Source organism: Sebastes fasciatus, chromosome 9 (genome assembly GCF_043250625.1).
Source record: "Sebastes fasciatus isolate fSebFas1 chromosome 9, fSebFas1.pri, whole genome shotgun sequence".
In the NCBI taxonomy this organism is placed as follows: domain Eukaryota; kingdom Metazoa; phylum Chordata; class Actinopteri; order Perciformes; family Sebastidae; genus Sebastes; species Sebastes fasciatus.
In genome coordinates, this window is record NC_133803.1 from 9,584,144 (window position 1) to 9,604,833 (window position 20,690).

Below are 20,690 nucleotides of genomic sequence, written 5' to 3' on the forward strand. Positions count from 1 at the left end.
CAAAGTCAAAGCTATTTCTTCGGTGGACCATTGCCATACATAAGATACCTGCTGCTAGCACAGATAAAAATGACACAACTTTGGTGGTTCCAGCATCACATAAATTAGGATCTTTCTGCTTTTCTCAGTTTTACACACACAGCTATATCTATCCCTGACCAGAGATGAAATTACAACCCCACCATGGACAATAAAAGCCAAGGGATTATGCTTATCCCACACAGCTCTGCTGAGGAAGAAGAAGATAATGAAAAGAGGCCCAACACATCAGCAGATTTCAAGGAGATCCACTTCTACTTAATGTGACTTTCTGTGGTTTGAGGTTATATTGCTTTGTGTGTAAGTGCCCCGTCCAGTTTTCCAGGCTATATTGGGATGCATCTGTTTTGACAGGACAAGATACTAATGAGGTTCACTCACGCAAACACTCAGCAAAGAAACATGCTTTACACACACACACATACAGTATAGACACGCTTACACGACATGTCGTGAAGTCACTCACTGCAGTCATGAGATGCCAGAGAGTTATGTAAGTTCTAAACATACGATCTATCAGGAGACCACTTAGCTTGGGTAAACATGACACCACTGTCAACATCACAGGCACAGAGAACTTCTATGCATGTTACGACCACAACTCCACTGTGATGGGACCAAACAGTGTTGTCACTTGTGGAATAATGACAGCAAGGTTATAATTTAATGTCTAATTAAAAGATCTGACGTGAGTAATGCTGAACAGGTTTTACTATCAGACGGGGTGGAGTGTTGACAGCAATTAAGAGCAATGGAAACTTGAAAGCAAGCCACTTTTCCTGCCTATTGATGAGGACAGTAGCTCAACTCGGGTCAAACAGAAAAGTGTCAGACTTCCTGAATCCTCAGCCGCTGGAGACTGCGTGGTTATCAAGTAAGCTGACATTAAGATTCCTATCAGCTGCTGCAAAAAACAATCCACTCTGCTCACTTCAGCAGCAGCAGCAGCAGTCAGTTCCCATCCCAGACTGCTCCTGGGTGATCAGGTGTCTACTTTTCCTCACTTATTCTCAGCAGGAGGAAGCAGAGTATTACCTGTATGGGATTTGAGGAACAATAGCTTTTCCTACGTGATACGAGTGCCTCATTGTGAGTGACAATGCATTATAGCAGCGACGACGCCTAAGTTTCCTCAGTGTAATCCGAGCGTTAAGACACACAATGCCTGACAGCTGGAACCAGGTAACTGAAAACTACCTCGCTGAGAGTGTGACGCAGCAGAGGAAGATTTATTAACTATATTGGACAGCGCAGTTTAACCTCGGCTTACAAGATCGTGCGAGAAAAGGCGCGTTTGATTGAGTCTATAGGGAAAGCGAGAGAGGCAGAGAGAGAGAGAGAGAGAGAGAGAGAAGCCCAGATGATATTATTTACTGAGCAAACACTTGGAGGGACCTCAGCTGATCAGCACAGAACACAGTGTTCAGGGACACATGCGCTGAACCTCCAGGCGACGGACTGTGACGTGACAGCCTTACAAATAAATTCACACCGATTGTCAGGCCTGTTTACGGTCCAGAGTATCCTGACGGGCCGACAGGCGGTACTGAATAAACAAAGTTATATCCACCGACTGTAAATCCCAAAATACCTGACAGGTTGAAATCAGTTTTCATTCTTTTTAACAACCTATTTCTCTGTTTTGGCGGCTTTTAGGCTTTCGGCTCCTCAAAACTGACCACTGGAATTCGTCAAATTAATAACCCTTAACGACGTTCCTCCCTCAAATCTTTTCACCTACTTTATGATGATGTTACAATTAGGAGAGACCACGGGTGTGTGTGTGTGTGTGTGTGTGTGTGTGTCTGTGTGTGTGTGTGTGTGTGTTTGACTGTGCTCGTGTGTGTGATTTAACTACACCGCACCGGTTTTGGAGGCTTTGCCTTTAGGTTGCTAAGAAACACAGAGATTAAATGGATTAGAGGTAAGTTTGCATATCGAAGTCTTCTCATCAGGAGGAGGGAAGCAAAAGAAACAAAGACAAGAGGTAAAGGCGAGGTAAAGGAATTAAAAGCGGGCAGTGCAGATAGGAAAAGTACAAACTAATGAAGAATAAATTGAGGAAAAGAGACAGAGCTTAGGTGCAAAGGCAGAGAGAGGGGGAGTGAACGAGAGAGTGACGGGGCATGCAGACGTGGAGATGAGTCGTGTAGGAGGACCTGTGGGCAGGCTCGAGCACTAACCGATGATTTACAGGAACTGAGATAAAGGTATCAAGAGAGGTTCATAGCAAGAGGAGTAACAGGAGGGGCACAAAATGGCTAATGAGTAAGTAGGTGATGTATTGTGAGAAAGACAACTGTTTAGAAAAAAGAGAAGGGGAGAGGAGGGATATTGTTCTACAAGTATATCTTATAAAGCAAAATTTGGCTGCAAGTCAAAGTGGAGATGTGAGAAAATGTCTTTCACACGTCTGTGTATCAACAAATAAAGTCCAGGATCCGATTACAGTACAGATTTACGGATATACACACACACACACTTGCCCACACATGCACAAAAGAAGAATACTGTATACGGCCGTCTTGCGCCATATTACAACGGTTGCCATGGTTACGCTGCTTCTGAACTACCTACAGTGGTGTCAGTCTCCCTGGATGCTCCGCAGGGATCCAAGTGTAAGCACTTCACTCATCTGCCTCTGTAACCTCAGGCTACATGCCATCACACACACACACACACACACACACACACACACACAAGGTAAATGAATAATAATCACACGTTGCTAGAAAATAAAAATAATCTTGATTTACAGAAGAGGCAGGTGTAAGAAATACCGGGGGCAAGAGGGTGTATAAGCAAGTTGGTGTGCACACAAATGAGATTGAGGAGAGTGAAAAAATAAAGAAAACAAGATAAAGAGAAAGAAGGCAGCACCTGCAATACTACAGACTGAGACTAGACATCTAAAGAGTTACTGTTGGTCTGAATGTAAAGCACTGCATTAATACTTAAGTTATTGAGTCGCCTTAAGGTATTTAACTAAAAAACAGTTCAATGTTTGAAGATCAAATGATAAAGGTTGCTGAAATATTGACCATTCGACAGGAATATGTGACGCAAGAGAAGCTGTTCAAAAATATACGCAAATGTGTGTGCTTGCGTCCGTGCTTACCGCTGCTCAACACGGTGACGCGTGGAGTCACATCCAGGTCCAGGGGCGTTCTGAACGGGTAGCCGGCTGCCACGCACACACAGCAGCTCAGCAGCAGGAGCCGCACCGCAGAGGATCGAGTTGCCAGCATCTCCGCCGAGCGTCTCGTGGGACACACACGCTCTCCGACCAGGGTGTATGCACATGCAAAAGGCACTCACACAAACATATTCACCCTACGACTCACACACACCCACTCGCTGGCACTGGCAGGCGGCCTCTTTCACCGTGCTGTACTGAAGGAACCTGAAAAAATAAAACACACACAAAACCAACAGTGTTAGTAGTCATGTCTACACTAGAGGAAACACCTGTGGCCATCAAAAACTCAAAGTTGAAAAAGAAGGAAAGCTGGGGAAGTTGAGCGGCACAGTTCAAACACATTAAATAAGTTGATGTGGAGGATTTCACAAGGATGATGACAGAGATATGAAAGAGACACAAAGTGCATACGCTCAATAAAATATGGGGGGGCTTTTGTAGATCAATGGTGCTGTACCAGACCGGGGCCGCCTCTCCGTGTTGCAAAGTCTTGCGAGCAGCAGCTGCCCATTCTAAACACACGTGCGCAAACATCATTAACCAAACAACGGCTGTCAAACAGAGCTACGTGCCGATATCACGAGTAAACACTTGAGGATTAGATGGCGATGTGGAGCAATCCAGAGATCGATAAGGTGTGAAACCAGTTCAAACAGCAGACGTACCTGAGAGGAGCCAAGTCCACGAGGGGAAAGATTGTGACATGTGATCATCTCTAAGATGTGCGTGTGTGTGTGTGTTGTGATGTGAATGCCAATGTTGTTCGAGCAGGACAAGACCCTCTTTTTTGGAGGAGTGAAGGGAGGAGATGGTGAGAGGAGGAGGGGAGGGAGGAGATGGTGTTTGTGTGTCACCATCACATGCACCAGTGCACACACCAACACTGGGAGTACACTCTATACAATGGAGCATCGCCAACCTTATCCGATTTTATTAGGAGAAATGGCGACATCTCTCTTTCTCTGTCTTTCTCTATGTCGCTCTTTAAAACACACACACACACACTCCTCCCTCTATATACTACATACTCCACCTCTGTCATTAAAAGTCTTTCCCAGTTCCAAATGTAAACAGTCACACACTCTTTAGCGCTTTCCTTTCACAAAGCATGCCTCTTGCACAATGAAGAGCTGAACGTCCAGGCAGGCTGCTTGTTCCTTCTATCACGAGCGTACACACAGGCATACACACACACTAACACGAATCAATTTACACACACACGCATGGTTGCAACTAAAAAAACAGAGCAGGAAAGTGAAGCCATTAGCACAAGTCTTTGTGGTGACTGCGCTCTTACAGAAAGTCCCAGCGGTCCCTCAGGGCTGACTCCATGACTACGGCTGGCTTGAGCGTTGCATAATGTAACGGACAAACACAGCAGCATGCAGGTGTGGATAAGAGACATAACTGTTATTGTACCAGTGGGTAGTAATAGTGAGACGGAGAATCACGGGCTCAAGGACGTGCTGTAAGTACTCTATACTGTGATATTATAACCGTTTACTACCCACTGTTCCATCCACAGGACACTAGCACAATATAAGACTTTCATGGACTGCTAGTACTGTGGAAAAGTACTAGTGCTGTCAATCGCATGATTATCCATAGTTAATCGCGATTAATCGCAAATTAATCACACTTTTTTGTATCTGTCCAAAATGGACCTTAAAGGGAGATTTGTCAAGTATTCAATACTCTTATCAACATGGGAGTGTCTAAATATGCTTGCTTTATGCAAATGTATGTATATATGTATTATTGGAAATCAATTAACAACACAAAACAATACAAATATTGTCCATAAACCCTCACAGGTACTGCATTTAGCATAAATAAATATGCTCAAATCATAACATGGCAAACTCAAGCCCAACAAGCAACAACAGCTGTCAGTGTGTCAGTGTGCTGACTTGACTATGACTTGCCACAAACTGCATGTGATTATCATAAGGTGGTCATGGCTGTAAAGGGGAGACTCGAGGGTACCCAGAGAACCCATTTTCATCCACATATCTTGAGGTCAGAGGTCAAGGGACCCCTTTGAAAATGGCCATGACAGTTTCTCATCGCCAAACTTTAGTGTAAGTTTGGAGCGTTATTTAGCCTCCTTGACGACAAACTAGTATGTACTTAGGTTTTCTAGTTTCATATGATGCCAGTATCTTCACTCTAGCTTTAAAACTGAGCCCGCTACAACCTAAAAATCCCAAATTGTGTTAATGCGTTAAAGAAATTTGCGTTATTATAGCGTTAACTTTGACAGCCCTAAAAAGGTATATGATTAATATACTGCTAAAAAAGTAATGTGTGTCATAGATAGACAAACAGAACCCTGTAGAATATCACTGAAGGCTTAAAATGAAGCTTAAGCGAAAGTTCCGACAGGAAGACCCCCTTCATACTCTTTCATTCACAACCTTTCTGTCGCTCTTATATCCACTGGCTCCTACTCTATCAGCTGACTGTGGGTGGCTCACTCTTAGATAACCAAACAGATTCTGCCACACTCTCTCTGAGCCAATCATATCGTTGAAATCAGATTTTAAAACTGTCCTTCTCTCTGCTGCCGTCAGTCGTCATTTCAGTGCGGCTCGATGCAACCCGCCTTCACCTCATCACCTCCAGTCTTCATCAGATTCTGTGCCCAGGCCTGCTCCACATCCCTTCATTGGATCTTCAGTACTCCCTTCACCACCACCATCATTGTCTAGACTCCAGAGGGGGGAATATACCTAATCTCATCACGGCATCACTACCCCCTTTTATATACTACGTCTCGATGGAGTCTAATCGCCAAAGACTTTACACTATTCTTCTTATCATGCATTATGTAATAAATTATTGTTCAATCTATACAGGGTCTCTCCTGATTGAAATGATGTCTCCAGGAGGTGGGTGTTAAAGGGTTATTGTATTTTATATACAGTATATATATATATACATTTTTCTTTTTGTTTTATTCCTCTCTGTGATATGAACTCAGCAACGTGAAACCTGCAGTAGAATGTAAAATCTAGGTGAGATAGGTATATCACACACTGAACATTTATTATTCTTTATTTTTCAATAAAAATTGCACAGTGATGCAATTGTGAGTAAGGAAATGCAAATGATTCGGTGTTGGGCCAGTTGCCAAAAAGGTATTTTAGTAGTCACAAGTTATGACAGAAAATAAAAACACAGACAATAAGAACAATAAGTTAACATGAATGTCCTGGAAAAGCTTAAGTGGATTTGTTTAGTGCGGAAAACATTAACTGATTAGTCGATCGACAGAAAATGAATCATCAAACATTTGGTGCTTTACTCTGTTTTATATCACTGTTAATTAAATACCTTTGGGTTGTGGACTTTTGATTGAACAAAACAAGTTATATGAAAACGTCACCTTGGGCCCTGACAACTTTTGATGGGTTCACTATTTTGTGTTATTTTGATTAACTAAATGGTTAATTGCAAAATAAGCACCAGGTTAATCAAAATGAAAACAATCATTATTTGTTAGTTTCTTGCATTAAAAACATGACATCTCAACAGCTGACTGAAGGCTTGGATGTCGGACTTTCCCAGAATACACTGGCAAGGAAGAGTTTTAAAATCCATCCCTGATGGCAAATTCATTATTTTGACTGAAAGGAAGTTGGAGGAGAGAAAAGTGAAGTCATCTAAATCTCCACAGTGATGGATGTCAGCTCTCTGCAGCGGGATATCTCTACTGTACTGTGGTGAAATTAAACCAATGGCTAGAAGGTAGGAAATCAATCTAAATGCTTTGGAAACGTTAAGTATACCCATATGTGATCCTCCAGGGGTGGAAAAAAATTTACCACTCCTTGGGCCCCAAAACCTCAGGGCAATCTCAAAACAGTGAAAACAAGGCTGAAAACCAGTTCCTGAAATGTAGCCTTTAGGGAAATACCACTTTTTAACTAGTGTCAACTACTTTTTAAAGGTTTTTTACAGCTCTATCTTGCTCCCACTATGGCAAATATACCTTGAGGACACCAATTATTTCAGTCTTACATTCTCTCTCAGGATGTGCTGCCTCTCCTGATGCCTGTCAAACACTGTAAAGGTTTGTCAATCGTCCTCCCGGCCTCGTCTAAGCTCCCTTTAAAAAGGTGGCAGAGGAGGGGCTCTTTATATCTGACTCATGCACACCAAATCACTCAAATGGGCTGTCAGGGTCTAAATCCTTTCAGTCAGTCAGTCTGTCTGTCAACTGATGTGGTCTTGAGAGTCTATTCAGATGGAAATGCTTCACAGGAATATGACGGAAAGAGAATGAAAATATAAAAGAGAGAAAGCGGCGAGGGAGGAGGTGAAATGCTGTCGGAAAAGTCCAGCAGTGCGGAGCAAAGAGCCAGTAATTGTGACATTACCGATTCTCTGTCATCTAAAATCCAGATTACTCCTCCTGACTTGCTCCGAGTACCCCGGACCCCTTCAATGCAGAAGCTTTCAATAGTTAATTGTCCACTGAGCACACCAGTCACAACTTTGAGAAGATGTAGAAAGAGACATGTTGAAACTAAAATGAGGGATGACCCAGAGGAAATCACAGTGAGTCTACCTCTCGCGACCTAACCTTTCTAATCGGTCTTCCTCCTGATCTCGCTGCCAGCTCTCAGTCCCATGACATTCATTCACACTGATGGATTTTATCAGGCAATTATAAAGTGTCTATAAACCTGCCTGAATGGAGGAGATTGGAGCACTGCGGTGACAGCTCCATCAACAGACAGCGATTGTCCCAAGGGACTTGAAACTCTCTGTTTTTGAGTTGGATACGTGTGTGTGTGTGTGTGCGCGCGTGCGACAAATAGTAGAAAAGATTACAGTCAAAGCCATTGAGCTGTGCTTCAAAAGAGAGACAGGCTGCTTTAAAACCCTCTTGTTTCACAGACAGACAAAAGGAAGCCAACTGAACTGAACTCTATTTGTTCCCAGTACTGTAGCTTCACACTTTGTACTGTCACTTTGTGAATGCAACACTGGGCTCTTTAAACCGACGCTGGAGTTATTCTGACAACACGACAAAGGAGGCACAACTGTGTATGGTCAGTGTATTACTGAAATGTTCTTTGCCATCATTTGTAGTTGTGCATAACACAACAATCACAGCTTAGTTGTGTCATTTGTTTGAATGTTTCCACTCTGCGGCGGTTCTCTCTGGGTTAACGGCAGTCAAATGTGGTAGTAGTTTAGAATCTAAAATTCATGTTTTTTTTAGGGTCTAGACTACAGAGAAGACCCTCAAAAACCATGATCAACATCATTTAAGAAAACAACAACAGGCTTTGAGTCAATTCAGACTAGAGGTCGACCGATAGTGGATTTCTAAAGGCCGATATACAATAACGATAGTTTGGAGCAGGAAAAAGCAGATAGCCGATTAACTGGCCGATATTTTCTTTACTTCTGCAGCAGCCTAGTCCGCTACTTTTACATACTGTATGCTACATTACAAATTTAATAATTCACAAGAGGATATACTGAAGTGTGATTTGGTGGATTACATCATTGGAAAATATTCTATTTATTTGCAATGGGCGATGCACTGATCTGTGGTTTATGACTGGTCAGGATTACTTCTGTTGCACGTCCTGTTACATTGTTAAATGTCACTCTTGCGAACCATTAATGTTTGTGCATATTCCCGGGGTAAAGAGGATCCTTAAGTGTGTGATTTCATTTCATGAATGGATGTAACATGGCTGGATTATTTTGAAGAAAGAACGCCAAATTGGTACAGTAAGCAAGATTAAGTGACAGTGAATTATTTCTTTTCCTCCATGTCTGCCTGTCTTGTATCTGGGACAAAGAGTTGATAGTGTTACGTTATATATTCGAGAGATGACTTTTTTCTCCCCCTCTGCCTCCCCCTTTACCTCCATGCAAAACGGTGATGTTCTTCAGTACATCCCAGCGTGACTGGTGGCGACTGTGCAGCCATTGGCCATTATCAGAGCCCAGTTCCGCCGTTAACGATAGTTTGTAAAACGCCCTATCGGCGCCAATTAATTGGCCAAACTGATTAATCGCTCTACCACTAATTCAGACAAGTCTTTAAAGGTTTTATTCAGAACATATAACCTAAAATCCCAAATTTGCCTCAAAGGGATTCGATTCGATGAGGAAAAGAGCAACAGAGGAGGAATCCCTCTTACGTTAACTTACGCTACAGAGAAACAGAAATACAATATTAGACAAATAAACATTTATTTGGCATATGGAACAACTTTTGTTATTTTGCATTAACATATAGCATGTTTTCAGTGTAGATGTAGCCAGAAGAATAAATCCCGATAGGAATCATTGATAGCGCATACTGACGGAGCTAGAGCTGCAACAATTGATCGATCAGTTGTCAACTATTAAATTAATTGCCAACTATTTTGATAATCGATTAATCAGTTTGAGTAATTTCTTAAGAAAAAAAATTAAAAATTCTCTGATTCCAGCTTCTTAAATGTGAATATTTTCTGGCTTCTCTACTCCTCTATGACAGTAATAAAGGTGAGGACAGAAAAAAAGACATTTGAGGACGTCATCTTGGGCATTGGGAAACACTGATCGACATTTTTCACCATTTTCTGACATTTTATAGACCAAACAACTAATCGATTAATCGAGGAAATAATCGGCAGATTAATCGACAATGAAAATAATCGATAGATGCATCATGGTTGCTCCATTTGGACTGTGCTAAAAATCCCAATGAGTGGCTGCAGCTCATTATTGAGTTACTGACAACTCAAAGCATTGGTGAAGTCATTATAAAAGCATGATTATAAATGACCAACATTTGGAAAAGGTATGAAAACAATAGGAAGAGAACATCAAAGACACTATCTACATAAACTGTGTTATATGACTACATCTTTCCATATCTCACAAGCAATTTCCTTCCACTTTCTTAATTTTTTAAAGCAGGTAGATTAGTGGGTTTCCCTACAGCCTAATGATTAGATCACAGTTACAAAAGGCCATCAGCTTGGACAGGAGATATGGCTGATTAATCATTTTAAAACAGATCAATCATGCTCTCCAAGCACCTTTAGCATCATCAACAGCTGATTTACTCTAACCAGAGCTGCTGTTCTTGGCCACATGTTTGTCCATGACTCACAGTTTGCAGCTTTACTTTGCATGTTGTCCAGTTCGCCTATATGTTAATAAAATAATATATGCAGTAAAGTGCAGCACATTAATGGGTCATAATGGGTGTTTCAAATCCAGCAATTTACACACATTCAGGATGCCAATTCTCTCACCTCAGTTGGTGATATCTTAGACCTTTCTGCATTGGCTCAACTCACAGGAAAATATCCCATAATGTAAATTATCTCATATTTAAGAGGATATAATAGCCTACACATATCACAAGTCTGCACAGGAGCATTGCATAAAGACTTTAAGAGATACGACGACACAGAATTATGCTGCACAACTATCACTGTATAGAAAATAAACCGAGATATAAACTGTGTTTCTGCAGGTTAGCAGCGGTTGTGTAACGTTCAGGGTCTCTTACCTGAATCACGGACAGATTCCTCTTAGAGAGAGATATGTTTCCTTGAGCTCCAGATAATCCAAGTGGACTTTAAACGCCGAAACACCCTCTGAAGCACACAAACACCCACTGAACGACACACACTGGAGAGGCTCTCCTCCACTCACGAGCCGTCACAGGTGGCCCGCCCTCCCACGACGCTCAACACTTCTTCTTCTTCCTCCTCCACCAGCCTCTGCATCAGGTAGTCAGTCCGGTGCTTTCTCTCCAGCAGCTCGGTGTTATTAGATGATGAGACGGTTCCTGGTTCGTTGAGGACAGTTTCAGTTATGATGAGGCAAAGTGAAAAAAGGTGCAACCTGTCCGTTCAGTGCTGCTGCAGAGTGGCGCCACACTGACACCCAGCGGCCACAGAGAGAACTGCACACAACCAGGTGTGCTGGTTATATAGAAAGTCATAGATACATTTAATAATAGGCCCCTTTTTTGCCATTTGTACAAGTCATAGCAGGGTAAACACAGGTGTACTTGATCAAATTCATTATGGACCCATTCTGTTTAGTGTGTCACAGCCATTCCAGTGAGCCAACATTTATTTTTTTTATTTTATTGAAGATAATTAATTTACAAACATTAAGATAAGATAAGATAAGATAAGATATTCCTTTAATAGTCCCGCAGTGGGGAAATTTGCAGTGTACATCAGCAAAGGGGATAGTGCAAAAAACAAGATGCATCAGCTAACACAGTAAAAAAAAAAGCTAAACAAAGTGTAACAAAATATGAACCATTTAAATAGAAGGAAGTATAAAAATAGGAGCAGTATATACAGTATTGACAATAGACAGACTATTAACAAAATTGCACAAGTGGAAAATGATATTGCACAGTGAGAATGAATGAAATTCCACCTGAAAATATCAGGTTATTGTCAGTTTTTTTGGTGTGTAAGTGGTCTACTGGGAGCAGTGCTGGTTGTGGCATTGTAATCTAAATTCAACAACACTTCTTAACATACAAGGCCCAATTGGATAGGAAAGATAACTTAAATTATAAAAAAATAATATAGTGAAAATAAAAGGAGGGTAAAAAATAATTAAAGGAAAAAATACATAAATAAATAATAATAATAAGACTGCACTCTTCCATAGTAGCTCTAGGGGTCATCATCATATATGTTCAGTTCTTCATAAGCTCTGAGGAGAGACTTTGCATGCTTTCCATTCATTAGTGTTAAAGCACTGAGATGATTATCCACAAGGTCCCTTTTGAAAATAGGGGTTTAATTTTCCTCCATTTGAATGCATGGATGAAAAATTTCACCAGCAGTATCAGATTGTTGGATATCAAGTCACTCTTAATGTCCTTCATGTTAATACCAAACACAATATTTTCTCTTGTGAGAGGAGCAAGTAATTGCATTTTGGTTGACAGACAGTCCTGCAAATCCTCCCAGAACGCCGCAGAGTATATACAGTGGAAAAACAGATGTTCAGTAGTTTCAATCTCCAATGAGCCAACATGAACTATACCAGGGCCCGGGTTTACCTAAATGGAACAAGTTTTACCGTGCAATGACATGTAAACATGGCTGCTGTGAAAAGGGCCTATTTAATTAATTTTTTTTATAAAGTGACATTATTATGTCATTACAACATTATTCAAATAAAGATTTTTCATTTCTTCTATGAGTAGGCTACTCCCTGCATTTATTTAGCTTCTCTTATTGATGGCTGACACCAGTATGCATTGATCTCTCTAGAGATTAAATCAAGTAAACATGTGGTTCTCCAGCATTTCATGGCGTTTGATGCTGCTTTGTAAATTCAATGAGTAGGTGTTGCATTAAAGCCCCCTGAAAACTTGGTTTCAAATCTCATCAAGAGAAAAGTTTGTTGGCTACTTGGGGGCAGAGGAAACAAGCTGTGAACATAAGACAAGATAAGACAAACTTAGCAAACAGTTGCCTAGTTACACATGTAGCAGACACAGAGCTTTTGTTTTTTCCAAGATGTCTTTAAAAAAACATTAACAATGCTACAGCAAATGAAAAAATAATAAATAAATAAAATAAAACTTCTGAATATATTTCCTTAGTTTTATAAAGGCAATAATAAACATTTGTATTTCAAATCTTTAATCATTCCATTAGATTCAATATTTCTGTTTTCCATTATGAGCATTTTTTGACAGTTTAGTTTAACAACATTCAACATTATGTGTGTGTCTATCTATCTAAATAGATGGTTAGATAGATAGATAAATAGATAGATAGATAGATAGATAGATAGATAGATAGATAGATAGATAGATAGATAGAGCTTTTTCAAGTGAGGCAGAGGTCAAAAAGTGGCTGTTGCAGCCATAAAATCAAAACTTTGAGCTGGAAGATGCTACACAGCTCACTAAAGGGAACTTATCTGCAAGTAGTAATGTGAGCCCTTTTTAAAAAAAATTTTTTTAGTGATTATAGCCACTTTAAAATGTTCCTGATTACATTAAATATTCAAAACTAGACCTAACTACTGGGAAAAAAGCAGCAATCAAAGGTAAAGTTTGAAAAAAAAAATCCTTAGGTATTATTTATTAAGAGTTTAACACTCAAAAACTCTTATTGGAGTTGACTGACAGTGGCCTGACAACATAAGCAACCAACTGGGGGTTTGAAACATGAAATAATATGTCACTGTAGCGTTTAGTTTAGGTTTTTCTTTATGAAAACACCTCTGTGGAAAACTCACATTGCTCACATTCAGGCATGCAGACATAATTCCACCTCCTGGTCCTAATCTGTTTCCTCGCCTCCCTCTTCCTCTCCTCCAGACCCTCGGCTAAAATATTATATTTTGCATCTGTAGATTGGGTGAGATTCATGGTGCAGCAGATTTCATATCCCAGTAAATGTGGATGTTATGTTATACACAGGAGTTCAGCATTTAATGAGGGTGCCTGTGAGGAAAGCCGGCTCCATCACTCTCCCCTGTTCCTATCCCCAGAGACACAAAACCAATGAAATAGCATGCCCAGAGGACATATACATGGGGCTTTAGCCCTTATATTGCATAAAGCAACAGTAACAACATTGATCAGATATGTATCTGTCTGTATACACCCTGCAGGTCCTCACATATCATAAAAACACAAACGGCTTGTGTGCTGCAGAGATCTATGATCTGCTCTGATTATGAAGGGGAAAACCGCAGCTATCTGTCATTCCATGTTTGACTTTCTTCTCTCATTTATCACAACTTTTATTCCATTATGAATGTATGTATCAATTATAAATGCAGTGAGTCATGTTCAGTGTGCAGTGTTGATGTTGAATTCAACCTTTTATCTCAACTCCTTAATGCAATTCAGCGGGGGTTTGTGCAGCGTATGGGGGTTGTGTCTTACACATTCAGCTGCATTAACCCCATAAAAGTCACAAAGGGATACAACAGAGTAACTTCACTCGAGCTATATGGAGGAAGGAGCGTTCACTGTTGCGGGTTACCATGGCAACAGAGGTACCTGAAGAAGTGGCGGAGTGATTCGTTCATATGAGGACATACAGTAGGCTATGTTGTGGATGTATTAGTTACATCACAAGGTGCAGCACTTCTGCTTGTCCCCCAGTGTGTGCTTGCTATTAATAACAATAAAAAAGATTGAACTGTTTCACTCTTCCGGCCATTCAGATACAGAGATCTACAGAGACCTGCACACAAAACACAGCATACAGTGGGACTCAAAACCAGTCAGTTGAAATGCTAGTCATATAAATTGTTTATATTTGTTTGTACACCAGGTATCTAGATCCAAACATAGTGATTAGGGCTGTCAAAGTTATCGCAATAATAACGCATTAACGTAAATTTGTTTTAATGCCACTGATTTCTTTAACGCATTAACGCCACTTACTGGTATAACATAAATGCCGTCTAAGGTTGTCTATACAGTATGTATTGGTGACAATAGGACCAAAAGGTTAACATACACTTCTTTAAGATCTCAAATATTAATGTATCTGATTTATGCTTATTCTTGTGGACTCAAATGACTGATCTGATGACTGCAGATATTGACAGACTTAATTGAGCAACAGTGCAAAGACTTACAGGTACACAGTAATAGAACAAGCTAACTGGCCGTCTTTCTAAAGGAGCATGGTTGGAAATTGTTACGGCCACAACAGGAAAACATTTGGCACAATCATGTGACCGGTAACATACAAAGGACACCATAGCGGAGAGTTTAGTTCAAATAAGAAAAAAGATTTTATTTACAAATAATGCCAAAAATCCTCAAAAAGAAAATGAACATAAAAACAAGGAGCCAGGAAGAAGAACCACCAGAACACAGCTCTTGTAGAAGGAATTGTCTTCCCGGCCCTTGATCAGCTCCTGGTGGATCTGGAAGTCTGTTAAGTCCAACGGGGCCTGGAGAAAACCACAAAGAGTTTCCACCTCAGATATTATTCTAAGATGTTCTGTTACACAGATAAATAACATCCTTATTTAACTCAATGACTTCTACAGGCTTGATAATTTCTAACATGCATTCAAAAATCAGATTAACTGAAAATGCATGGCAAGACACTGAGGCACCACCAAATATCTCATACTGCTATACACCACACATTGAGTTCAGATGAGTCGGAAGAAGAAGAGCTCTTTCTGGTAGGTGAAGTTCAGCATCACAGTCGGTCAGGTTTATGTTGATGGGTGTGTGCTCTTCTTTCAAACAACGTATGGAAATACCTGTGAGAACACGAAAGTAAACAGAATGTAAACGAAAGTTAGCTTTTTATTGCAAAGCATTGCTGAAAATGCAGAAATGTGAAATGACTTGCCTAAAAATGTTAAAGCTCAAATGCATTGCATTGCACTGCTGAAAACCCTAGAAGATGAAATGTACAACTGGTAGAGTTGGAAGCTGAACTGAATTACCTAAAGAAGCTAAGAGCATAAATATAATGCTAGAAAAGCTGGAAGCTAAACTGTAATACTGTCTAAAGTGGTAAAATTTCCTGAATAGGCGGAAAGAAAGAGAGAGGGGGGGGAGAGAGAGAGTAGTATTTGGGTGAAATAAACTTTTAAAACTATAATTGCTTGGACAGAAATAGGGTTTTGACTGAATGAACCTTTAAAATCTAAAAGTCGTTACACAGAAAGTGGTATTTGGGTGGAAAGTAGCAGTAGTAGTAGTAGTAGTAGTAGTAGCAGAAGGAGCAGCAGCAAAAGCAGTAGTAGTAGTAATAGTAGTAGTAGTTGTAGTAGTAACATCACTAATAGTAGTAGTAGCAGCAGTAACAGTAGTAGTAGCGGTAGCAGTAGTAGTAGTAGTAGTAGTATTAGTAGCAAAAGCATTAGTAGCAGTAGTAGTAGCAATAGTAGTAGTAATCATAGTAGTAGTAGTAGTAGTAGTAGCAGCAGAAGGAGCAGCAGCTGTAGTAGTAGTAGTAGTAGTAGTAGTAGTAGCAGCTGTAGTAGTAATAGCAGAATCAGTAGGAACAGAAGCAGTAGTACTAGTAGCAGTATTAGTAGCAGCAGCAGCTGCAGCAGTATTAGTAATAGTTGTAGTAGTAGTAGTAGCTAGAACCTTTAAAACTGTAAGTCATTAGACAGAATATAGAAGATAGAGTTACTCTATAGAGATTTTATTTTGAAAAAAAAAACTTATCCTGAGTTCCCTGCTAAGATACAGTTACCTTCTGGGGCTTGTGAGTGTGTGTGTGTGTGTGTGTGGTACTTTTAAATCAGAGAGGCAGAGACTGATCAGACAGACAGTAACTGTATAGGCTTAAATAGAAATTAAACTTGTACATTTAAAAAGAGCTTAAGAAAAATGCACCAATCAGAGACAGGTAGAGACTGATGGAGCTCTAATCAGCCAATCAGAGACACCTGTTTGTGTCTGAAAGTGCTGAGTCATGGTTGGGAATGACTGGTGAAAACACAGAGAAGGTACTACCTGAAAAAGACCCTCTCAGTTAAAAACTATACGTTGTATAGCGGAAATCTCTTCAGTTTGAGCACCTCAAGACTTTGATGAAGATGTAGACGTGTCATTTGTGTGTATAAATTTTAAAAATGACTGAGAACTGGCAGTTTAAAAAGTCTCCACAGTTGAGTTTTTGTTCAAGACTTTTAGAGATGAATTAACATTGCAGCAGATGAAAGAGAGGAAAGTTCTGGATTAGGGAGCAATTTGTTTGGAAAATTTTCAAAAGACTTTAAAGCTTTCCTCCACTCTAGCTGTGATGTCATGTGCTCTAGCTTTTAACGATCCACGCGATACACACCCATTATAAAATCTGAAATGGTCTGAAAATTTCATAAAACGTAAACTGCGATAAATCAAAACCTGTAAAAGATATCAAAAAGCTGAATCATAGCTTAATAGTTCAAAGACTTTTAACCCGTTTAAAGTTTAAATGAAGTCTGTAGCTGAAAGTATGCAGAAGCAGTAGCATTTCAAATTGGAGCAGGTTTAAGAGGATTTGAAGATTTTCTCCATTGAGTTACATTGTCAAAAAAATGTGGAAAAAGCTTAATATTTTAAAAAGTATAAATAGTTGAAACAACAAAAGTCATAGCACTAATGTCTTTAAAAAGCTGAATATTTTCATGGTTGAACGGTTCCTGTAGTTGAAAGTATGCAGAGGTAGTTAAAGTCCAAAAAACGTACGGAAGAAATAGTTGAATAAAGATTCAAAGAACAATACTGAGAATGCTGAATCAGCATTCCCACAGTAATCAGTTGTTAATCAAAGAACACAAATATACACATCAGAAGCATTAAAGTGCTGCACAGACTTCTGTCAGTCACCAGAATTTCATTTCCCCACGTGGGTCCTGATGATGCAGGATGACAATCAGAGAGTTACCTCTCAGTCTGTAGAACTTCATATTTACTCCTCTGGTTGGTTTGTAAAAAGTCAGTGTGAACAGGAACTGGACCAGAACTAAAATGCAACTATGCATAATTTTTTTTCACTTGGACCAAATGAACCCAACTGCTGTTGTGAAAAAACACCCGTAATCACACTTTTAGCAACATAAACAAACGTGAACAAAGGGGATTCTGCTAACATGTAAAATAATGAGTTGTGTAGGACCCTGTGATATCTGCGATGAGGAAAACATGGACGGAATCACGGAATTTGATAATAAAAATGGAATCAACTGTAAAATGGGGAATATCGTGGAATTTGCCTAAATGTGGATACAATTGATAACTCAGGGTTTTCCCTGCAGCTGTTATAAGCATTGTTTTCACAGCGCTGAGCTGTTATTCATGTGCATGTGTTTGTTAAACAGATAACAGGCTACAGAGAGGAAACACTGCTGCTCTACCACTGATAATAACTGTGTTTTTATTAGTATTAGATCAGTTCAGACATAAACAGCTGTTAAAGCCAACTGACAGTTGATCCAGCTGTGATCAGCTGCTGCTGTCATCAGAAACGGACGTCGCTTCAGGTGACGCTTCAGAGGAAAGGACGTCTCATGTCTCTAAAAACATATTTCCTCTCTTCCTCTCTCCTCGTGTCTTTTCCTCGCCTCCTCCGCTCGCATCTCCCGTGGGCGGGACTAAGACGCGAGGAGAGGAGTCGAGGAGAGGAATCGAGCCTTATAAAATCGGAAATGGGAAAGGCCCATTGTCTCTTTGTCAGAGGTAGTGAGAGTGCTGTCCTGTTGTTGCTGTATCTGTATAGGGGTGTGTGAATCTGACACGTGAACCTATCTGTGGGATTCACTCACCATTTAGCTTCTTCTCTTCTCAGAGTCTCTTAGAGTGGGTCAAGTCTGTGTGGCCTGCCTTCGCTGGTTCTTTTGTTTTATTTATGTTCTAGTCAGCTGCTCGGCAGCGGTGTTTTAGTTTTAGTTTTTTCAACTTATATTGAGTGTAGGGAGCCTTCCTTTTAGGCCTGTTTTCATTTGGTGTTTCCCCTCTCCCTTTGAATCGCTTGCGATTTGGTTATCCTTCGGAAGTAACTTTAAGATTTCCCTGGTCCGCAATTGCGTCCCTCCCCCTGTCACCCTGATGGTTAATTTAACGGAAAATGTCCCGGTAATTTTCTGCCAGGACATTTTCTGTTTTTCTTCGGATTTTTTTTTTCTTAGAGTGTGGTGGCTAATCAGCGCAAGACCTACGAAAAATATGAAGATTTTCTAAAATGTCCCGTGGTACTCTAAGAAAAGTCCGTAAAAATACGGGCCAATGTACCGTGTTAATATGAACGAATTTTCTCTATCGATTTTTCACAGAAGTTTTAACCGTATTTTTAGATGCGCATTGCATTGTGGGAACTATGGTGTCCGCTATGGTGTCCTTTGTATGTTACCGGTCACATGATTGTGCCAAATGTTTTCCTGTTGTGGCCGTAACAATTTCCAACCATGCTCCTTTAGAAAGACGGCCAGTTAGCTTGTTCTATTACTGTGTACCTGTAAGTCTTTGCACTGTTGCAAAGTTTAGTTCAAATTTCGAATTTGGAGAAACCTTTCTCACACTTCTGTGGTAAAAAATCAACAATTAATGTCTAACCAAAATGATTTATGTTCAGGACTTAACGTGAGCTCAGGATCGTTTTAGCTGGAAAGCTGTTTTGTTGTTCAGTTCAACCGTTAACGTTACCAGATACGCCAGGGATTTTTTGCTGACTCATTTTGAGACTAACTTAAGTTTGGTATTGTAGTTTACATTTTACCAACGCTCATATTTTAGACTTCAGTGGACGTCAGGTAGAGTTACCCCCAGTTTTAGCCTCAGGCGGTCCGCAAAGACCGATAGGTAACGTACAAATGCTAGCGTTAGCGTCTGTTTTCCCTCCAGAATGTAGAGGTTGGGCTTGCTATTTGGCTCGGTACGGAGGATATACTGTAAATTTACAGAATTTTCCATTTTAGGATTAACAGATGTCCCCGTGAATGGTACGGAGGACATCCTGTAAATCAACAGAAATTTCCATTTTAGGGGTTGAAGAAAATGTCTGTTAATGTGAGGGTCACTTGCCTCTCAGCAGGCTGGTTGGGTTCATTATCTCTGAGCAGAGGCAGATGTGGAGCCTAATTGTCCCTGATGAGGATCAGGTGGTTGAAGCCTATATCTACCCCTGGTTTCAGTGCTCAGGTGCTGACTCATTGTCTCTTTGTCAGAGGTAGTGAGAGTGCTGTCCTGTTGTTGCTGTATCTGTATAGGGGTGTGTGAATCTGCAAAAGTACCACTTGAACCTATCTGTGGGAATCACTCACCATTTAGCTTCTTCTCTTCTCAGCGTCGCAGGGGTTCTCAACCTTTTGCAACTGAAGGCACACTTGTGATTGTCAAAACATTTCCGAGGCACACCTTCCGTGTTGACAGAGAGGTATATTGGTTCTCAACCAATGTTGAGAACCAGTGTGCTGCGGCACACTGGTTGAGAACCCCTGTCTTAGAGTGGGTTAGGTCTGTGTGGCCTGCCTTCGCTGGTTCTTTCGTTTCATTTATGTTCTAGTCAGCTGCTCGGCAGCAGTGTTTTAGTTTTAGTTTTTTCAAGTTATATTGAGTGTAGGGAGCCTTCCTTTTAGGCCTGTTTTCATTTGATGCTCCCCCTCTCCCTTTGAATTGCTTGCGATTTTAGTGGTTATCCTTCGGAAGTAACTTTAAGATTTCCCTGGTCCGCAATTGCGTCCCTCCCCCTGTCACCCTGATGGTTAATTTAATGGAAAATGTCCTGGTAATTTTCTGCCAGGACATTTTCTGTTTTTCTTCGGATTTTTTTTCTTAGAATGTGACGGCTGATCAGCGCAAGACCTATGAAAAATATGAAGATTTTCTAAAATGTCCCGTGGTACCAGTCCATCTATCCCCTCATTCACAAACATTCAGTCCTACGTTTTCCCTGACAATGCAACATTATTTTTCATACTATCTACCTGAATATACCTGTATTCTCCCTCCGTCTGA

General features: G+C 40.4%; 1 protein-coding gene across 1 annotated transcript in view; it reads right to left on the bottom strand.

The window, feature by feature from the left end:
* The window catches only part of LOC141773819 (semaphorin-4G-like), a 30,306-nt gene extending 19,167 nt beyond the window's left edge, over window positions 1–11,139 (bottom strand). The window contains exons 1-2 of the mRNA XM_074645895.1: window positions 10,776–11,139; window positions 3,158–3,442 (exon numbers count right to left, since the gene is read on the bottom strand). Of these exons, the coding sequence (XP_074501996.1) occupies window positions 3,158–3,287 (130 nt within the window). The 5' untranslated portion in view covers window positions 3,288–3,442; window positions 10,776–11,139. The remainder of the gene's footprint in view (window positions 1–3,157; window positions 3,443–10,775) is intronic.
* Between the last annotated feature and the right edge of the window lie 9,551 nt (window positions 11,140–20,690).